This window comes from Nothobranchius furzeri, chromosome 10 (assembly GCF_043380555.1).
Source record: "Nothobranchius furzeri strain GRZ-AD chromosome 10, NfurGRZ-RIMD1, whole genome shotgun sequence".
Lineage (NCBI taxonomy): Eukaryota > Metazoa > Chordata > Actinopteri > Cyprinodontiformes > Nothobranchiidae > Nothobranchius > Nothobranchius furzeri.
The window spans coordinates 38,653,992-38,675,657 of record NC_091750.1 but is presented as its reverse complement, the minus strand read 5'-3'; the positions used below and the strand labels follow the sequence as shown (position 1 = coordinate 38,675,657).

The window sequence follows — 21,666 nt, the reverse complement described above, 5'->3', positions numbered from 1 at the left end:
TTGTGAGTTAGTTTAATCAAAGATTTAAAATATGTGCTTCATCACTAATTTATACCAAGTTCTTAGTGATGTTGCTGCGTCGTTTTATCAAAAACCTGCCGACCTGTTTTTTCTTCTTTTCAAGTGGTCAGAAACAAGAGTGTGTAGGGATTGGATTAGCCGTTGTTGACGTCCAGTGGCGATAAAAAGTCAAACAGCAGTCGGATCATTTCAGCTGCAGACAGATCAGACTGTCGGCTGACTGGAGGAAAGGGGTGGATGTCTGCTGACCTGTTGATAATGTTCCCAGAGCATCTGAATGATCTATGCTAACTCTAATCCTCCGGGCTGGCCCTACTCAATGGGATCATTTAGGGCATTTCCACATGTTGAGCTAGCCGACTCGTCAAAACGACCAAAAGTAGCAAGTAAAGGCTAATTAGTGGGGGGGGGGGGGGGGGGTGTCTGTATAGTTCTACGGTTTTGCAACAAGACAGTATAAATATTTGCTTCCCAAAGTACATCTTAAAGGGATGTTATTCTGATGGGATGTCGTATATCTATGCTAACCAGTCTTTCCATTGTAGAGCTAATTATATTTAACCCTATTGCACTGAGCATGCTCGTGATAAAATAGTTTCCCTCTTGATAATAAAGTTTTGTCTTGTCTTTATTAATCGGGTTGTATTTGGCCGTTTATCGGGGCTCCTGGGTCATTGTGAGCCCCAACAAAATAAAAAAACGTTCTAGGACACCTTTAAAAGAAAAAAGGCTTGATCAAAGAGCTAAGGGATTTGGCAAAAGCTCTAAAAGCAGAGGAAGTATATAAGCAGATGACATCCTGTGGTTTCAGAAGTTGGCACCAAACAAAAGCTGCAGGGCGTTTACAGGAGGGAGCAGGTGGGTGTGGGGGCGGTGTAGGGAGGCAGGAACACCCCGGAGACGTCGTCTGGACGGAGACGGCTGGAAGAAGGTTGTAGGAAGGAGAACACATGCATCAGCGCTGCTTTTTATCAAACACTGTTGTTTCTGTTTATTTTTTCTCTAAGTGTTTTTCTCCTCAGAAGAAGCTACAATGATGTTCTGCTGAGCTGTGGTGGCCTCATGGAGAGGACCATCGGCTAGCACGCTGCTGCTAACCACTTAAACATTCTCCCTCTCCGGATAATAACTTTTTACTCTGACATTGGATGTGCTACTACTAGTTTACCCATTTAACTATAGATTCACTAGGATAAATACAATACAGTTGTGTGTTTGTATGCGTGTGTGTGTGTGTGTGTGTGTGTGTGTGTGTGCGTGCATGTGTGCGTGGGTGTGTGTGTGTGAGTGTGTTTTCGTGTGTGTGCGCGTGTATGTGTGTGCATGTGTGTGTGTGTTCGTGTGTGCGCGCGCGTGTGTGTGTGTGTATGTGTGCGCGCGCGCGTGTGTGTGTGTGTGTGTTTGCGCGCGCGCGTGTGTGTGTGTGTGTGTGTGTGTAACTTAAAGTTCTGACACAAGCCTCAGCCTTTTGTTGTTTTGTCTTCACATGTGGAGTTAGGAGGCTCTCCCGACCCTTCATGCTGAGAGTATTGAGTTGTTGTGGATATTTGTAAGTTTCTAGACTTCTTTACCAGGATTAGTACTTCCCTCTAAAACCTGCACATGTTCTGCCCTGAAGGTTACAGTACCGCGGCTGAAAAGTGCTAATTGTTTTGTTTTATTCACGTGTTAGAATAAACATTTAGTCCTGAATGAAACGTGTCACATAAAAAACATGAATCAGAGCTAATATTTATATTGCAATAGCTAAGTTTGTGTGCTTCGATGGTTCTGTGTCCAACTTTTTATAACTGGGCCATCCATTTTCATCCGCTTATCCGGAGTCGGGCCGTGGGGGCAGTAGCCTAAGTCGAGAGGCCCATACTTCCCTCTCCCCAGCCACTTGGGCCAGCTCCTCCGGGGGAATCCCAAGGCGTTCCCTGGCCAGGTGAGAGACGTAGTCCCTCCAGCGTGTCCTGGGTCTACCTTTAGGTCTCCTCCCGGTTGCACGTGCCCAGAAAACCTCACCAGGGAGGCATCCAGGTGGCATCCTGACCAGATGCCTGAGCCACCTCAACTGGCTCCTCTCGATGTGGAGGAGCAGCGGGTCTACTCCGAGCCCCTTCCGGATGACTGAGCTTCTCACCCTATCTCTAAGGGAGAGCCCAGCCACTCTTGGGAGAAAACTCATTTTTATAACTGATTTTCTAAAGAAAATATTGACATGAACATTTTAACATGCTAGGCTAATTGCTATTTTATTGCCATGGTAACACCCAGGGTGACTTTTGCCCACCTTTTCCTTTTCTGACATTTAAATCCATTCTTCCTCATTCTGTTGCTCTTCCAGGTTACTCTGACTAAGCCATTTACTCTTCAGGTTATGCTGCAGAGCAGGTAAACTGGACCATCCACTCGTGGTATTCTGTTGTCATTTCCTGTGGCAGTCTAATAAGGAAGTCCTCTTGTTGTGTTTAGCTTTCATTTTCTCTCAGGGTTGCTACGGCGTGTTTCAGCCTCATGCCACTCTTGTTGTTAGGAGTCCAACATTCCAGCTGAAAGGTTTCACTTCACCCTTGACGGAACACACGGACTAGCCGAACTTCCCCAAAACTGATTTCTGTTTTCCGAGAACAGGTTAATTTTTGTCTAGTGTTGTTCTTTGCGTTGTTGACACAGCTGGTAAAGTCAACACATGCGAGGGTCCGGCCAATCTGCGACGAGGGGAGTGGGGCCCCCGGGGGTCCGTTGATGGGGTTTTGCTCCGGGATCATCTGGAACGGAGGGTTTCTGGACCGGTTCTGAGCAGAGTCGTTATGTGGTGCTGGGGCCGGCGGACCTGCAGGCTGCTGGTCAGGTCGGATTTCTGCTGCTGGGACGGAGAGGATTTTTACCACGCAGTCCGGAGAAGAGACACACAGGTTGGATTGTTTGTCTTTGGTTGTCAGACAGCAGCTGATTTTTCCCCCACTTAGATTAGCTTTAAACACGTTTGTCTGAGGATATTCTGATAAAAACCATCAACTTTTTTATTCTCTTTCCTGTGCAATACGTAGCCCTGAACTGGCATAACAATAAATATAATAGTTCTTCATCTTTAGTATTATTTTTAACAAGTTTTTAAGCTTTTTATGTTTATTTTCAACTGTGGCTTTGGGTAAAAGCTCTTAACTTGAACTTTCCAGACCTGATGGCACTAATATCGTATGAATGTTGTTGGGTTTATTTCATTAAAATAAGATTCTCTGCTCATTTTTAGTAACAGACACAATATCAGCATTCAGTCACTTCCTGTTCAAAAGTATTTTCAGGTGTTTCAGGAAGGGTTTGGGTTGGGGTTAACCTCAAATCCCAGTCAGCACCTAGCCACGATTCTGAAAGGGATCGGTCTGAAAAAGATTCTGCTTTTGTGATTTTTTTACCTTCGACTGAAGGAAATTATTGAGAAGCTACTCCACCGTGCCCGGGTGAAGGACAGAGCGGGATGTGCAGAAGTCCTGCTGCTGATTGTAGAGCTGGACAATTCATAAGATTCACGATGCAGCAGGAGCTTTGTGGAGAGGGCTTCCATGGTCCAGCTCCTGACTGCTAGCCTCACATCACCATCATGTTTACTGTTGTTTGTGGGGTTCATCAAGGCTCCATCCTTGGTACACCTCTCTTCACTGAACATGATGGTGGCAGAGTGCCTTCTCTGTTACAGGAGGGTTGCAGGTTCGCACCCCACCCTGTCTGTAGATGATGTCTTTTTGAGCAAGGCAGTCCATCCCTGCTGTTAGTGGTTGTAGGACAGCCTCGCTTCTGTCTGTTAGCCCTGAGGCTGCTGTAGCTCAGTGAGTGTGAATGGGTGAATGACTGGCGTGTTGTGAAGCACCTTTGGGGGTTCTAGGATTCTAGAGGGCAATTTGTACACACAGACCACTTACCATGATTTCAGGGGGATCTTTTTTTATTGTTTTGCTGATATTCTTCAGATCTGTATGACAGTCAGGCATTTATTCAGACGTTTCTGAGTAGTAGAGGGAGGTGGAGTGTACAGTCGGTAAAGACGGCTCTCCCTTGCCCTGCCTCCAACATGCCTCCATCTAAAAAGGCTAGGCTATCCAGAGTTATCTCTGTAGTTATGCTGCTATAGGCTTAGACTGCTGGAGGACACACTGACCACTTTCCACACTCGACTACTTTCTTCCACAATCTGCTCTTTAACTGTATTATTTCCTGCTACTTCAGCTGCTAACATCATAACTAAATCAAACATATCAGATGTGTTTATGATCTAAAACATGCAGGAAACCTGCTGGAAGCAGACTGCAGCACCAGCTATGTCAGCTAACCACGACTCTGGTCCTGATTTGGCGCTTTTTAGAAATAAACTGAATTGAATTTCTGAACAGTGTCAGGAAGCAAAGTATTTTTTGGGGACAATCAGAACTCCTTGGTGTTTAGGAGGAATCTCATTGCCCAAAATAAAGCCCTTCTTTCCATCGGGCAGTAATACAGTAACTCTAACCCTAAACATGGGCGACCGTGGCACAAGAGTTCAAGTGCCCGCCCTTTAACCGGAGGTTTGTGGGATCAGGCTCAGTCAGTCGCAGATGTTGTGTCCTTGGGCAAGACACTTCCCCTTCCTTACATTCTGATGTTGGTCAGAGGGGCTGGAGGTGCCCATGTACTGCAGCCTCGCTTCTGTCAGTGTCCACCAGGTCAGCTGTAGTTTCAATGTAGCTCATCACCACCGGCAGTTGAATGAGTGAATGACTAGTTGTGTTGTAAAGTGCCTTGGGGTGGTTGTAGAACCCAAGGAGGTGGCGTATAAAAACGGTCCGTGTACCATTTAATTACAGGCCATTTACCCATTCCTGGTCTCCTAAACTGGCTTCCTGTTCAGCACAGAGTTCGGTTTGAGCCTTTGTTTCTAGCCTGGGTTGACACCACCAGAGCTTACTGGACTCCTCCGTCACCACACCACCCAGAGCTTTGAGCTCTGCTACTTGTGGACATTTCCAGATCCAGACTCAGAACCGCAGAAAAACAGCATTTTCTGTTATGACCCGAATCTGTTGATGATCCCTCCTTTACAATAGATCTATTGTCACTTCGGTCAATGATATTATTATCTTCTTTATTACATTAGAGTTAATTTATGTTGCTTTTGCCTTACTCACTGGTGTGTTTTGGACATTTTGCAGTGCTTTGGCCAACAAATGTACTGTAGACACAAGCATGATTGTGTCAGAGGTTGTGGAGCAGCACGTTTACAAAGGGTCATGAATCACCTTCTGAAGTCAGATGGTGAAGTCTGGATTTGATGGATGCTAGGAAACCACTGATTGTGTCGGCTAAAGTTCAGTAGAGGAGAGATGAAGAGATGAAGGTTTGGGGCAGATTTTCAGGGTGTGGGCGTGGCCTCATCAGCTGACACTTAGTGGGGAGCACAGCACATCATTTAAATGAACCTTGCCACTGAGGTTCATAAGGATTATGTCATTGAGAGGGGCTTTAAATATGTTTTTAGTCTGCATAAGTCATTAATAAATCTGACTGGATTTATTTTTGTGCAGCTGGAGTTGGTCTATAGGCCCTCCAGGCATGGTGCCTTGCTTAAAGGCTCTCCTGCAGGAGAAAAACTGCAGACCAGAATGCCTTTGGAACAGCCTCTCGTTACCAGTTTGGATGCTGATGTAGAGTTTGGACGTTTTGCATCCCAGTTTCAGCTGTTTCTTTGTGTTTGTGTGGGAGAGCTGGAGATGAATGCAGGCCGATAGCGTCGCCCTCCTGTGGGAGCAGTAAAACAAGTGGGAGCACCAGCCGGAGCCTCGGCAGCATGACAACATGTTCTGGGATTGATTTCTATCGGATGGAAGAATCAACAACATGGCCGCTCCTCAGCGTGCTCTGAATGTTTAGGGATCCGGGACGGATATTAGCATCACACTTCTGCTCATAGCTGCCGGGTTTGGAAGTAAAAAAAAAATCTCTTTCATACCAAAGTTGTTACAGTGCTCAGGAATTTGCAGGAGTGCTGTTTAGGAATTTCTCAAGGATTCCAGCGCGTCTTTAGCAGATCAAACAGGAAGTTTTATTTTTTTCAAATGCACTAAATGTAATCTAATGGTAGCTAAAAGTAAGATCATCAGAACGATAACTGAATCTGAACAGCTTCTTTTGATGTGGTGCAGCTCAGTGATGAGAAAGTCTCTCTCTCTCTCTCTCTCTCTCTCTCTCTCTCTCTCTCTCTCTCTCAGCACAAAATATCAGTTTAGATGATGACGTGATCATCCTAAAGCACATTTCTTTCTAAATGACCACCATCAGTAATCCGCTGTTTTGTTCAGATCAAACAGCTCAGCTGATTTGGTCGTGATGGGTACAGCGCAGCAGTAGTTCTGTCTTATTCTGGAAAAAGAGCAGTTCCTGACACTGGCCAGCAGGGAGCGCGGCTGGGCGTTAAATCCTCTAAATCTCTGTGATCCAAAACCAATAATCTCCTTTGCATCTGCTGTGTCTCAGAAGCGGCCTGTAGCAGCTAATGATAGATTATTTGGTTTCATATGAGTTACTTTTGGAATTATTCCGTTTAGTTTAACACGTGGTTTGGTTTATTTATACTAAAACGGAGATAATTTTGTGGGGGTGTGGAAAAAGTAAAACACTGCTCCCCTTGGAGTAAACAGAGAGATGAAGAGCCATGGCTCAGATTCTCTGTTGAGACGTTTTTAATGTTTACTGTTGAGCTGCGCTTGTTTGTGTATAAGTTCGTGATTTCAGGAGAAAAGCAGAGCCCCCACTGTAGCTGATTGTTGTCTTTCCCCACACTGTCCTGCTGCCATAGCGAGCAGAAACAACACAAGGCCTTCGTTCCCCAATGCGTGACGTCAGAGCGGAGGAGTTAACGCTGCCTTCAGGAACGTCTGGGGTTCCTCCCTTTCAAAGTATTACAGGAGCTGTTAACGTTATCTTTTGAGTTGTTTCTAATGACACAGATAAATACTTTAAATAAATAGGATTGCTACACTAAGTCAAATACAGATATATTAAAAGAACAACAAAAACGGAAAGTTTCGGCCTAAATTAAAATCAATCGGGTTTTCGACAGTCACTAATCGGCTCAGCTGGAGAAATAAAGGTTTTCCGATGCAATTGAAAGCATCAATAAGTTGGGGGCGTGGCTTAGAACCCCCTCAGTGTGAGTCAGGAGGATTCTGAACGCCTCACGCCGCAGCGGTGATCTAACAGAGCTGATTTTACGGTCGAACCGACCCGAACCGGGCCGCTGCTTTGGCAGCAGCGGCACTTTAGGTTTAAAAACGCCAAGAAAATCTCTCTAAAATGCCGCTGTGACCAAACGCCCGGCATCCATGGTCTTTTTCCCGGGTATGCACGCCGAGGCGCGCGGCCTCAAACCGGGACAGCTGCTCGAAATGTTTGACTCGTCATGGAAGGTGCGGGACATTTGGGACGGGGTGAAGCTGGAGGTGGTCGAGGACCCCAGTCCAGTGGTCCTGCACAGCTTCACCCACCTGGACCCGGACATGCCGCTTCTCGAGGTGAGGATGAGGAGGGTGGAGGTGATGGGGACCCGTTAGCTGATGCTGTTTGTTGTGGCTGGGAGTAAGATGGGTCCGGGGTTCCTGTCTGATTCATCCGGATACAATAGTAAACTATTAATCACAAAGCCTTTGTACCGCAAAGCAAGCAATAACTACATTTATGTTTTCTTTCCTTTTGTTTGTGTGTGTGTGTGTGTGTGTGTGTGTGTGTTTGTTCGTGTGTGTGTGTGTGTGTGTGTGCGCCTAATATTAATGTCGATGGTGTGTACCCTGCGCTGACAGAATGGTTTGTTCTGATCCAGAACTTTATCTCTGCTCATCCTCGTTAACCTCATGGTGTTTAATCAGTTTACTGTTGTTGCGTGACTGTGTGTGTGACCCCCCCCCCCCCCACACACACACACACACACACACACGCACGCACGCGCACCTGTTTATGAGTCTGACCCCATCATGGTGATGTAAGTCACAGCATCTCTGCTGGGTTGCACTTTTTATGTCAGCTTTGTGTGTGTGTGTGTGTGTGTGTGTGTGTGTGTGTGTGTGTGTGTGTGTGTGTGTGACCTATGTGGCTCTATATGAATGCAGGACATTTACCATATAAAACCATATAAAATCGATCCAGCAACAGAGTGAAATAAACCAATCTGCCAGTTTTTCTTTAATTCTTCTGATGATGATTTGATCTCTAAAGGCCACGTTGTTTTGTACGTTGTTTTGTACGTTCTTCGCTCTGCATGTAGATATTAAGCTCAACCTCATATTTCTGATTGGGGAAAGCAGTTGTAATCCTTCCGTGCTTTGATGGTTTACTACTTCCAGTAAAAGTAAATCTCAGATTACGCAGCACATTTCTTAACCCATCAGAGAAAGAGGGAGGATAGGCTAATCTGGTCAGTGTGACGTAATCCACCATAACTCATTTTCCATTTGTTTTAGTGCATTAATTCAACTTAGCTTCATCTGTCAGACCTGGTCTGATCTCACCTACAACTCTACAAACTCATAGCTGTTTGCAGATTGTATGTTCATAATTTAAAAAAGCATTGTATACTTTAAGTATATTTGAGTAACCCCTAAATCAACTTTATTTTTCTGATCATCTGTATAATTATTATTTAAAAATGTAAAATTCTGTCTAAACTGTCATCGTTGCTCCTCTTCAGGCTAAAACTACATTGATTTTGAGTCAGTCATTGGCGCTTTACAACACAATCAGTCATTCACCCATTCACACACACATTCACACACTGATGGTGATGAGCTACGATGTAGCCACAGCTGCCCTGGGGCGCACTGACAGAGGCGAGGCTGCTGAGCACTGGCACCACCGGTCCCTCCGACCACCACCAGCAGGCAACGTGGGTTAAGTGTCTTGCCCAAGGACACAACGACAGCAACAGACTGAGCGGGGCTCAAACCTGCAACCTTCCGATTACGGGGCGAGCGCTTAACTCCTGTGCCACCATCGCCTGATTGTATAATAATAATTAGTCTAGTCTCGGCCACGCCTCTAGCAGGCTTGACCACTCGAGCTGATATTAAACAATACGGCTCAGAGCCGCTCGCCTCCTAAAAAGACGTCTTCCTTCCTTTCTTCTAGTGTAGGAGGTGGAGGGAAAATCCTCCGGCCTGCTGCAGTTCCTTTGTTCGTTCATCCTACTGAGATGTGTGTGTGCACGTACGCACTTGTTAAAGGCTTGTTTGACTGACAAACTCTGATAGCGCATGTGGGGGTGCCGTCAGTCACTGCCTCCTTCGGTCCACCGGGCGAAGCCACTTTTAGGCACATCTGAAGTTTGGGTGAAGTAAGACTCCATCCAGGGGTAACCAACCCTTCAAAGACCAAGTTCACTTGTTTTTTCAACACATCTGCAGTGGTCTCTAGTATAAATCACACCTTGTGAGCTCTGGTGCTCTTGTTTCAGGAAATAGAAGCGAGCCAGATCAGACTTGAGCAGCAGACGATGGATTTGGAGTCTTATATCCTGATATTTGGACACCCCGCCTCTGATTGGATGCTCGGTGCCGACGTGGTTCTTATTTGAAAGTTGTCGGGTTTTTGGAAGCAAAGCGACGGTGAAACCAGAGACGAGTGTTGATGTTGTCCCTCCTCATCTTTATCTGCATCCTCCACGCTGACGCTGACTCAGCAGAGCTGCTCCCACGGCAGCTTAATAACAGCCTACGGTTCCGGGCTTCCCAGAATCTCCTCCAGCACAATCTAAAACAACGATTCATTCCAGAACCGGAACAGAACACTGCGCAGGACTCCGGTGACCCGCATGTCCTGTGATGTGTTTGACCCAAATCTGCATTTATTATTATTATTATTATTATTATTATTATTATTATTATGAACACAAGAAAGCAAACCCAAACTGCTGCTGTGATGTAAAAGCAGGATGAGCTGAGGGCTGTTCTTCATGAGCTCCTAATGACTAAAACACAGTTTGGCGAAGCGGGACGGATCGGGTTGGATCACTCGCTGTGGAAGACCTGACGCCTGGAAAAACACTTCATACTGTTTCCTTAAGCCTCCTGTCTGTCTGTAGGGGGGGGGGGGGGGGGCATGGCAGCAGGTTTGTTTGTAGGGAATCAGATGTTGTTTTCCTGCAGAAATCTGAAGACTTTTAATCCAGCTGAAGCTGCCTGGACGTCCTCTCTTCTGGAACTGCACCAGGACAACCAGTGAAACCAGCTCAGATGTTACTGGTAGATTTGTCCTCAGTGGAAGGACAGACATGTGGACACAGCTGGGGGAAAGCTGCTGAAGGTTCTTAAATGTCACAAATTCTTCATGTTGGCTGGGAAATGATGCAGCTACTGGTGGCGTGTAAGTGGGCAGCGAGTGCTAACTCGGGCTATTTAATTAGCATTTGGGCTCATTTCAGGGATGCGTTTTTACTTCTAGTTGTGATGAAACACCTTTGATTAGAGGAGGTTTACAGAAAACCATGGGTAAGGTTTTGTGGGTGGTTCCCTCTTCCAGATGACCTCAGAGGCCTTGGACGCTCATTGTTGGCGAGGGCTGTGGCTGTAATGGACACTACTGTTGGCTTTGTTTAGCTGTTTACTGTTTGGGATGGAGGGTTAGGGTAGGGATTCAGCGGAGATCTGCAGATGTCCCAGTGTGCACCTGGTTCTCCTCTAACCATCAGGTGGAGGGTCGCTGTTTAGTCAGACGAGAGGGTGCTCGCTGCAGAACCACAAAGGCGGAGCTGCACCAGAGTCAGCCCCGCCCATTCACGCAAACTCAGCCTAGCCCACTGGCTTCTTCCGTTTTGTTTTTCAACTTTATCGCAAACTAACCTGACCCACATGAATTACGGCTGTTACTGGTTTACAATTGTTGATGCTATGTTCTATGCTCCAATTAAACAAGATATATATAACTTGCTACATGACAAAGCCTGAATATATCCCGAAATGAAAAGGTTTCTTTTAGCGAATATCTGCCCACAGCCGCTCCAACAAAAGTGGCGTACAACAGCATTTAAGGCTATTGGATGGGTTCTGGTGGTCCAGTGGCAAGATCGTCTGACTTAAGTTTTGCCTTCCCCTCTGCTGATGCTGGTTCGACTCTCGGTGGGATCGGCAGCAATCTATTTAGCCAGCTGAAGCATTTAATTTGTTTATATTTTAGTTGTAATGTTTATTTTCTGCAAAATATTTATGTCTCTAAAAGTTCTTTGAATTTGGTCGTTCCTAAACAACATTTTAGTTGAAACTCTGCTCACAAATGGACTCACACTGGCTAAATAAACGAATAAATAAAAAAAACTAACGCATTAGTCATTATATTGTAAACGGTATACCAATAAATTGTTGTAAACATAGTACTGGCAGTGTAGCTAGAAAAGAAGAAAAAGGGTTTTAAACTACCTAACACTGCCGCTACCGGGAGGCGAACCTGTGCAAAACTGCATGTTAATCTGACTCCATAACCACTTCACCGATATATCTGATAAAGAGCTAGTGGCGTTACATGTAATTGTGCCATCCAGTGTGTCTTTGGAGATGGGATGTATGGTTTATTGGCGGTGTCTCAGTAGAAGTCATTTCAGAAATAATTTGTCAGAAAATTCACAGAATATCCAGATTTGAGAACCAAGACCAGACCCGCTTCGGGGGAGGAGACCAAATTGAAGCTGAGATGGGAGGACAATGTGTGAATGAGGCCAAAAATGGCTTTGGCGTGTTTCTTATGAGGAAATGACAATATAACACGGTACAAAGTTCCAAAAGTTAGATTTTTAATTATATGGAAACTTTACAAAAACTGTTCAATTAACTTCTCAACTCCGTCCTCAATATTAGCTATAACACCCTCTTTAGTTCCAGAATGCTATCTAGTCTTGACAACTGGAAGGAATTGGACTGACTCTGATGTAATGGGCGGGGCTGACTCTGGAATGGGCGGGGCTGACTGGTGTAGCTCCACCTTCTGGTGCAGCTCCGCCTTTGTGGCTCTGCAGCGAGCGCCACTTGAGTCAGACGCCTTTTCAAAAAACAAACAATGGTGCCACTTTAGTGCGAAGCTGAGGCAGCACCAGGGAGCCTGTGGTCATTCGTCAGGGGTCGGGCTGGTGGTGATGTCATGTGGTCGCATGTTTTTCACTAAATATTACACAATGGCAGGATAAAAGGGGGGTTAGCTTGGTGTAACTTGAGTTTATCCCAATGAAAGCCACGTTCCTTACATTTTTTTCACAAGCAAAATTTAAGCAGCTTAAAAAACAAACAAACAAAACAATAAAACTGGTGTTGTGTCTATGCCCATAAAGACGTCTTCCTTCCTTTCTTCAAGTGTAGGAGGTGGAGAGAAAGTCCTCAGGTCGATTTTACCAACCCGGATTTTTTCCACCTTGTTTCCAGTTTCTCTGTTTCAGAGGGTGAGGGGGTGATGTTTATGTTTATTTATTTATTTAGCAGACGCTTTTTATCCAAAGCGACTTACAATTTATAACCTACAGGGCATGTTGTGATCTGTGGGGGAAACCGGAGAACCCGGAGGAAACCCACGCATGCATGGGGAGAACACGCAACTCCACGCAGAAAGGCCGCAGCCGAGTTTCGAACCTGCAACCTTCGTGCTGCGAGGCAACAGTGCTAACCACTGCGCCACCATGCATGATGTGTATTTGTTTAGTCGTGACCGTGATTATAATCATATTAATGCCTGTGTATTGGTGTCAGTTATCGGCCATATTAGTGATACTAATATCTGCATCAGCCCAGAAATTTCATATCGTTCCATCACCCAGTCCTAGTTTCATGTGTTCTCTAGAGGCTCAGAGAGCGGTTTTCTATTGTTAAAAAAAACAGGAGAAGTCCCGGAGCTCGCTGGGAACAGATGATCCTGGTTCTGAATGCCACACAACAAAATCAGACAAACCTGTTTTTGGAACTTCTTGATTGAATTTACAAAAACTGATGCATTTATTAGGTTTGAGGTTCATTAGGAAGGACTTAGCTGAGGACATTTATGAACTTTACTCCAGTAATCCCAGTTTAACCCCATGTTTGAAACCACTTCCTGTTTTTAACCAGGATAGTTTTCTGTAGGAATGTGAAGCCATTCAGACACAAAAACTGGACTTTGGAGGTTTATAACAGAATCTCTTAATAACTCTGTTGGTTTTTCCAAAGAAAACTCTCTGAGAAAATCAGAAGTAAAGATCTCGTCGTCTTAAGAGTTCAGCTTGCAGACAAACCAGCTCACGTCTGTTTGAAGTGTGGCAGAGAGAGTTTGTTCTCAACCTCAGACATGAACCGGAGCTTTATTGTAGGACCCGACTGGTTGAATGGACCGAGGTTGCTTCGTTTCCAGCGTTGATGGCAGCTCAGCCTCCGAGCGTCTGCTGATAAGTCGCTCGCCATCAAGACCCTCAGCTGCAGCTGTGCTTCAGCCATGACACCAAACAGGATTTACAGCACGTTGCTTCCTCCGTCTCAGACAAGCTCTCTGCACACATCACTCATGTTTCTGTCCTCTTGTGCCAGCAGCTGCTTCACATCAGCCACAGGCTGGCATCCTGACTAACCCCAACTAAACCAGTCACCTTTATCAACTCCACTGACACCTAAATGTAAGGACTGATCGGAGTTGGACACAGAGAGGTCTGTCGGGTTTAGTCCGTTTCTGCTGAACCCAAGCAAACTCCCCCAAAGCTGCAGGAAAGGACTACACACTGGAGGTTATGGTCAAAGGTCAACTTGCAACAACTGAACTTGATCTCAAACCTGGAACAGCCACAAATGCTGCATTTAATCCTCCGTTTGTTCAACTTGTAATTTTGAGATCGGCCTACTACTTAAACAATGTTTTTAAAGCCAAGCTAACACCAAAATAGTCGACTTTTAAGCAGGGTAGCCGCGGGTCCTTAAAAAGTCTTAAATTTGCTTTTCCAAATTTAAGGCCTTAAAAATCCTTAAAAATGACAAATAATCATTAAATCCCGTTTCCAAAGGTCTTAAATGACCAAAGACCCAATAAACAAAATTATTTTATTTCTATAAAATTTTCGTGAATTTCTAGTTAGTGTTCAGCATTTTTTGTGTATGATGTTGGCGTAAGCGGAACCGTACACATTCAGTTGGTTGTGGAAGGGGGCTATTTTTAGATGAGCACAGAAGCTGGTTAAGTTAGTGGGAGCTTGCGCCATGGGGAAGTGTAAGTTTAATGGTAACTGGATGGCTAATCCCACGTTTGCGACGTGGTTAACACCGGTTCCAGGCAATAGCTGGGAATTATAGCTTAAATTTAATTTTAAAAATAGCTTAAATTTGGTCAAAGTGGCCTTAAAAAAGGTCTTAAAAAGTCTTAAATTTGGCTCTCTTAAACCTGCAGATACCCTGTTAAGTGAATATGACGTCTAATAATAACGCATTCAGCTTTTTCTTGTATTTAACGTCATCAAAACGCTTAAACGCTAGTTTTGTTTTCTTTTATTACAGAAGCTAATTGTGAAAAACACAATGAAAGCTGTTTCTTCACAGGATCATTTATGGCTGGGGTGGTCAGGGTTCACGCACGCTATTCAGGCTCTGTGTACTACCCTGACTCGGCATTAGAGGGGGTCAGAGGTCACACTGATGACCCTGATAAATCTCATCTGCTCTGCTTAAACCTGTAGCGACATGAATGACCTCATATTTGTGACAGAAAGGTCACACTTTCCCAGCTGGGTCAAGCTGGAACTTTTGTTCCACAGATTAACCATCAGGAGCCGTGAAGTCTGCTAAACATCATCTTTTATCCGTCTGCTGTTCCGTCCCAAGATGAAGGACACTTCAAGATTTTTAAATAATAATTTTAATAAACAGTTTTTACTGTTTATTACAATCATATAATAATCATCATAAATAATCATCATGGTTCAGTATGAATGTATTTAAAGAGCAAGTCACCCCTACCAGATTCTTACTCCACTCCCACTTCATGTTTGAAAAATGCAACAAATGCTGTTGCTTGGCAGACCGAGAGGGTGGAGCCGCTAACAAATACAAACACACACAGGCTCACAATGGAATTATGACATCATAATATACCAGATGACATCATAGCATACCTCTTAGCCAATAGTGGTGGCAGATTTAAATTCAAATACAGTGCAGAATTTTTCCCTGACGACGGCGCAACACTGACAGTTTTAGGCAGAATATTTGAATTTTAACCAAGATGCACTGAACTGCCAAATTATTGACTACACGTGTCTGCAGCATGATTAGACACTCCTTTATATAGTTTATCAGCAAAAAAAATGTGATTTGGGGGTGACTTGCTCTTTAATTACTGAAATGACTTATTATTATTTGGGTTAATAATAATTATTATTTATGACAATCCGTAATGTGTGATCATTAACCAGAAGGTCATTGGCACGTGTGCACATCATGCAGGACTGAATCCAGGGTAAAAGTTAACCACCTCACACGCCTTTGCTCCATGACAAAAGCTTTCTGACGCTGAGAGGGCGCGTTCTGAGGTTTTGTTAAAACCAAATCTCCGCAGCTCAAGTTCAGTTCTTGAACCAACCAGAGGACGAGGGTCGGCCGCCCAAGCCTCTACTAAGCTGTTCTGTCACACCGATAGAATCGCTCCGAATAAACGTTTCTGTAACCAGCTGACGCAAAAACTCCTTCAGAGTTATTGATTTTGAGACGCAAATAGTTTCATCAGTCGTTGTGACCCAGAGACACCTCAGGACCGATTTGAGTCGCACTAAGGTCCTTCTACCAACCTCGTGCTCGGAGGAAACCATCTCCACCTGACATCTCGGATGCTCAGAGGGTCTCCTGAACCGGGTGAGGTAGGCACTTCCTGACAGATGGTGTCTGATGCCGTTCTCTTTAACCCTTTGATGCATTATGGTCACTACAGTGGACAGCTACTCAAAATTGTTATTTATTTGTTTTTGCTATTAAGCACAGCTGTTGAAGACTTTATTGCGTTTGAGCCCCTCCATTTGGACTTCAGTAAGCCAAGCCAACATATTTCATGTTCAGATTGCACGCTGTCCACCAAGGTGGACATGTAATAAATTATTTGTAAATTATAAAATTTAACAAAAAAGTATTTGTTGAAATTTGTTTCATTCACAGCTAAAGATTTATGAAAAAAACTGTTAAAAAAATCATGTTTGAAGATTTCATAATTCATGCATCAAAGAGCTAAGAAACCATCAGTTAGCTGCAAAAACAAAAGTTTTCACCCAGAACGCGTTTCTCTCTCTGAAAGAAATCTTCTGAGATTCATTCACGCATCCAAACCTCGCATTTCATTTTAGCTTTTCATTCAGACACAGGTAAAGCTTTTAATAACAAGTTTAATATCAAGCTGTTACAAATTGTCATTTCAAATTGTCATCTTTAAAAGTGTTAGTAATAAATTCTTGACTTTCTAAACCTGACTCTTCTTTGAAATGAAGCACAGAATGGTTATATTTGGTTATTGAATAAGCAAAGATTCCTTTAAGCTTCTGATTCAATAAACTTTTGCTAAAATTTAATTATCTTAAATTAAACCTTAATCTTTGGATTAAAATATAGACCAAGACAGTTGGTGTATGAACTTCTATCGATTGCATTAATATCCTAGATATTTATGCATGATATAAGTTCATTTGCTAATGTGTCTGATCTTTTCTCAGGATCTAACCAAACTGAAGCAAACAGTGTTAAATCCTAGTATGTGGATGTGCCCACGCTGCAAACCAGACTAAAGACTTGTCTGACGCTTCTCGTCCCATAGAGCTCGACGCAGGAGATCGGCGAGGAGGCCGAGGAAGATGCCATCTTCACCATCACGCTGAGGAAGGTGCAGCTTCACCAGTCGGCCAGTAAGGGTCAGCGATGGCTGGGCGTGGAAACGGACTCTGCTCTGAGCCTCTACGAGACCTGCAAGGTGCGAACCATCAAGGCTGGCACGCTGGAGCGGCTGGTGGAGTACATGGTGTCGGCTTTCAGGGGAAAAGACTCCACCTACGTCACCATCTTCCTCTGCACCTACCGATCCTTCGCCACCACCAGGCAGGTGCTGGATCTCCTGCTCAACAGGTACAGAGATGTTCGGAGATTGTGTTTGACGTTCTTTTGAACCGTTTCTAGAAGCAAAGCGCTTTCTGTCTTGTTGCTCAGTGCTTCGTTTGTCTCCGTAGATACGCCAAGCTTCAGAATGTTCCTGCTGCCACCGTGCACCGGGTCTCCCAGGACGACCGCACCGAGCTGAGAAAGTAAGAGCAGCAGCCCGCTCCCCCGCCAGTGAAAGGCCTGACAGGAGCGGGGTGTTGATAACACAGGCTCCATGACCTGATAGTCTGTAAAAATGACTAAACAAATACCCCCCACCCCCAAAAAACCAGATAAATAAATCACTCCCCCCTCCTCTGAAACAGATAAACAAGCTCATAAGCGCCTATGATTACGCACAAGCGTGACGCGTCAACCCGGTCTCACAGTAAGACCGGGTTGGACCTGTTCAGGTTTACGCAGACAATCTTTACATAGAATTGACTTACAGATATAAAATGAATTCAGTAAAATATAAAGCATTTTATTTAAATATCCATTCATTATTTTACAAGCACAGAGAGCCGCATCAGATGGATGGAAGAGCCGCGGGTTTCCGACCCCTGGAATAGCCTATAAAATGACATGTTGAGGACGCAAACTCAATACATCTCATTTATTGTGAGGTAATAATTTCTGAGTTTTGCGGTTGCGGGCGGGAGTAGACATGCACACTGCAGGTGCAGGCGGAAGTGTAACACACGTTGCAGTTGCGGGCGGTAATTGTCAGAAATTCAGCGGGATGAAGAAAACAGTCCCGCGCAGGGCTCTACTGCTGCGTTTTAAGTGTTTCAATTTTTTTTATGAATTTGATTAAAAATAAAGGCGCCCGGCTCGTTTCCGAGGTAATTACACAGTCGTTGGCCCAAAGTCCGGCTCTTGGGCCGTCGGGCCGACTTGAGGGCCTAGGGCTTCAGTGCAGGGCTCTACCCCCCCCCCCAAAACAGATAAACAAATCATTCCTCCCTCCTCTGAAACAGACAAACAAATACCCCCCCCCCCCCCCCCCCGAAATGGATAAACAAATAATACACTTCCCCCCCAAACAGACAAACAAATACCCCCCCCCCCCCCCCCCGAAATGGATAAACAAATAATACACTTCCCCCCCAAACAGATAAACAAATACACCCCCCCCCCCATAGCAGATAAACAACCCCCCCCTCCGAAAAAGATAAACAAGTACCCCCACCCCCAAACAGATAAATAAATCACTCCCCCCTCCTCTGGAACAGATAAACAAATACCCCCCCCCCCCCCCTGAAATGGATAAACAAATAATACACTTCCCCCCCAAACAGATAAACAAATACCCCCCCCCCCCTTCCCCGTAACAGATAAACAACCCCCCCCCCCCCCCTCCAAAAAAGATCAACAAGTACCCCCACCCCCAAACGGATAAAATAAATCACTCCCCCATCCTCTGGAACAGCTAAACAAGTACCCCCCCCCCCCCCCCCCCCCCCCAACAGGTAGACAAATACACCCCTTCCCCCACTCCCAAACAGATAGATAAATCACTCCCCCCTCCTCTGGAATAGATAAACAAATCCCCCCCCCCTCCCTCTGAAACAGATAAACAAGCACACACACACACCCCTTATTGAGTTCCAGAACTGCGCACACTCCAGCGTGGTGTGTGATGTTTTGTCTGATGGCGTTTGTGTGTCCAGCACCGTGTCGTCCATCCTGGGTGCGTGGTTGGATCAGTACTCCGAGGATTTCTGGAGCCCTCCCAACTACGAGTGTCTGCACCAGCTTATGTCTTACCTCCACCTCCACTTCCATGGCTCGGACCTGGAGCGCCGCGCTCGCAACCTGTTGGCCCACTTCCACCGCCGACAGCAGTGTGAGCCTGATCCTGATGGTAGGGGGGGGGCGCTTGATGCTCTGCTTAAGGTCACTTTTATTGAGTTGAAGTTACTGTGATGAGTTTAGATGCTGCAGGAGGATAAAACCCCGGAGCAGACGTTTGGGTGAAGCTGAGGTGGAGGCGGTGCTGGTGAAACTTGTCTTTTCTCCTCCAGGGGAACACATCGGCTGTCCTTTCGCTACGCAGGAAGAGAGCGGCTTCGATGACGAAATTCCTTCTTTCAGTTTCCTGTCGTTTGATCCCATCATGGTGGCCGAGCAGTTCACGCTCATGGATGCGGTGAGGATGTTTCTGTCCTCTCGTGTCTCGTGTCTCCGTCCCTCCGGTTTAGATCAGCAGAGGGTGTACCAATAATTTCAGTTTTAGACAAAAACTCTGAGACTGATGACGTCTTCCTTTTTTACGTCACTTTGTTCTCTTTTAAAGGTGTGGTTCATTCATTTAATCGATGCTGCAGCGGTCTCTAGTAGGAATAAAGGCCTTGTAAGTTGATCTCTGGGGGGAAAAGCTCCGGTGTGCCTTTTTGAGGGTCTAGAAGTGAGTCACATCAGAGCTGATCTTCACACGGCAGGATTTAGTGTTACTCTGGTGTTTTATCTCCACAAAGAACACATGCCTGGAGGAGTTCTGCTGTGTGGTGGAGTTGCTAATGCTAACGTTAGCTTCTACTAGCAGAGACGTTCTCTGCTGTTTCCTGGACTAAACCAACAACAGCCTTCCCCGTCTTGAATCCAGATGGGTGAATCCATGAATGTTAGTGACAGGGTGACGTAGACCTGTCAGGATTTTCTAATCCTAGAGTTTCACCGTCTGTTTTCTACCAAAAGCTACTGCAGGAGATAGGTGTAGGAGATAATTTTCATGTTCAGCCTCGCCTCTGTTAGCGCGCCCCAGGGCAGCTGTGGCTACATCGTAGCTCATCACCATCAGTGTGTGAATGTGTGTGTGAATGGATGAATGATACACTGTAGTGTAAAGCGCTTTGGAGTCCTTACTCTGAGAGGCGCTATACAAGTGCGGGTCATTTATCATGAAACACTCAGAGTGACCCGTTAGAGTCAGAGATGATCATTAAAGCGTGGATTATCAGTGAGCCACACCTTTAATCTGCTCCAGATGGAGTCAATCAAAAATATTACCAGTTTACTGGTGTGTGTGTGTGTGTGTGTGTGTGTGTGTGTGTGTGTGTGTGTGTGTGTGTGTGTGTGTGTGTGTGTGTGTGTCATTTGGACTCGAGGCAAAATAAAAAGTGATACTAGAATGATAAACAGACTAAATTTCTCTGCTCAGTTAAAAAACACCAAATGTGTTTATTGTTTCAAAGTAGGCATTTGTTCACGTAACAGCTTGCCATACTTGCTTCTGCAGATGGACCAGAGAGACAAAGTTTGTGGTTCTGGGGCAGCATGGACCAGAACCTTCTGGTTTAATGTCCTGTGTCCTTCTGTCTGCCCAGGATCTGTTCAAGAAGGTGGTGCCGTACCACTGCCTGGGGGGCATTTGGTCTCAGAGAGACAAGAAGGGGAAGGAGCACTTGGCCCCCACCATCCGAGCCACCGTGGCTCAGTTCAACTCCGTCACCAACTGTGTGATCACCACCTGCCTGAGCACGCCGACGCTGAAGCCCAGTCAGAGAGCTCGGCTGATGGAGCGGTGGATCGACGTGGCGCGGGTGGGTGTTGGGGCTGAAACCAGCGCTCGGGTTGTTTTATTCAATAAATTCTTCCTATCAAGCGGGGGCTGAAAGAGACACGACGATCGTTAGGAACTCCACTCGCATAAGAAAAGCTCCCCCCCCCCCGCACACACACCTTGTTTGACCTGCAGCGGTGTGTGGCTGCCCCGCAGCAGCCACCTGCCATCGCTGCAGGGCTATGGCAGACTGTTGTAGTATGTAATATACAAACACTTTTTTCTTTGAACGTAATTTTGGATTGACCTGTAATGCAGTAGATATGCCACTGTTATATTGGTACCAATAGAAATGTTATTGGCGTTTCCAGTAGCTTACACTGGAGCTTTGCTAATTCCGACTGGAGTATGGGAGAGCCAAGTTTATAAACTGTAGCGTGACTCTCCCGTAATCCAGTCAGAATTAACAAAGCTCCTTGGATTAGGAGCGAAACATCTTCAGGAAACCAAAGAGGTCCAGTCCAGTTGCCTTCATCTGGAAACCTTTGGATGACCGTGACCTGGATGACTGAGGGTTAGGGTTAGGGTTAAGCCTTCACCAGCATGTGGTGTAACTGTCGGGATCAGCTGCCGCTGAACTGGAGACCTGGTTGTGTCTGACCGTGTTGCTTTACTCCTTCAGGAGTGTCGGATCCTGAAGAACTTCTCCTCGCTGCGGGCCATCCTCTCTGCTCTTCAGTGCAACTCCATCCACCGCCTGAAGAGGACCTGGGAGGAGGTGTCTCGGTGGGTTTGGCGCTCGGCTCGGCGCTGTCGACGGACACGTTTGGTTCACACTTCATCCTCTTCATGCTGGGATCTTTGTCTCTGCCCACAGCGAAAGCGTGAGAACGTTCCGCGAGCTGTCGGAGATCTTCTCAGATGACAACAACTACTCTCTGAGCCGGGAGCTGCTGGTGAAGGTGAGTGTGGGCTTGTCGGCCGGCTCGGAAGTGAACAAAACTCAGAAAAACGCCGAGGACCACTGAAGTGTCAGAG

The 21,666-nt window shown here is 45.6% G+C and overlaps 1 protein-coding gene across 4 annotated transcripts in view; it reads left to right on the top strand.

Annotated features, from left to right (window-relative positions):
• Positions 1 to 21,666, top strand: part of ralgds (ral guanine nucleotide dissociation stimulator) — a 41,289-nt gene that overhangs the window by 13,457 nt on the left and 6,166 nt on the right. For 2 of the 4 annotated variants that reach the window (XM_070555622.1, XM_015960261.3), the window contains exons 2-8: positions 16,807 to 17,111; positions 17,213 to 17,287; positions 18,797 to 18,990; positions 19,151 to 19,275; positions 20,453 to 20,668; positions 21,311 to 21,414; positions 21,506 to 21,590. In XM_070555622.1, coding sequence (XP_070411723.1) covers positions 16,807 to 17,111; positions 17,213 to 17,287; positions 18,797 to 18,990; positions 19,151 to 19,275; positions 20,453 to 20,668; positions 21,311 to 21,414; positions 21,506 to 21,590 — 1,104 coding nt within the window. Of the gene's footprint in view, positions 1 to 2,681; positions 2,922 to 7,209; positions 7,548 to 16,806; positions 17,112 to 17,212; positions 17,288 to 18,796; positions 18,991 to 19,150; positions 19,276 to 20,452; positions 20,669 to 21,310; positions 21,415 to 21,505; positions 21,591 to 21,666 lie in introns of those variants that run through there. The other 2 variants (XM_015960260.3, XM_015960259.3) reach the window with 2 other exon arrangements.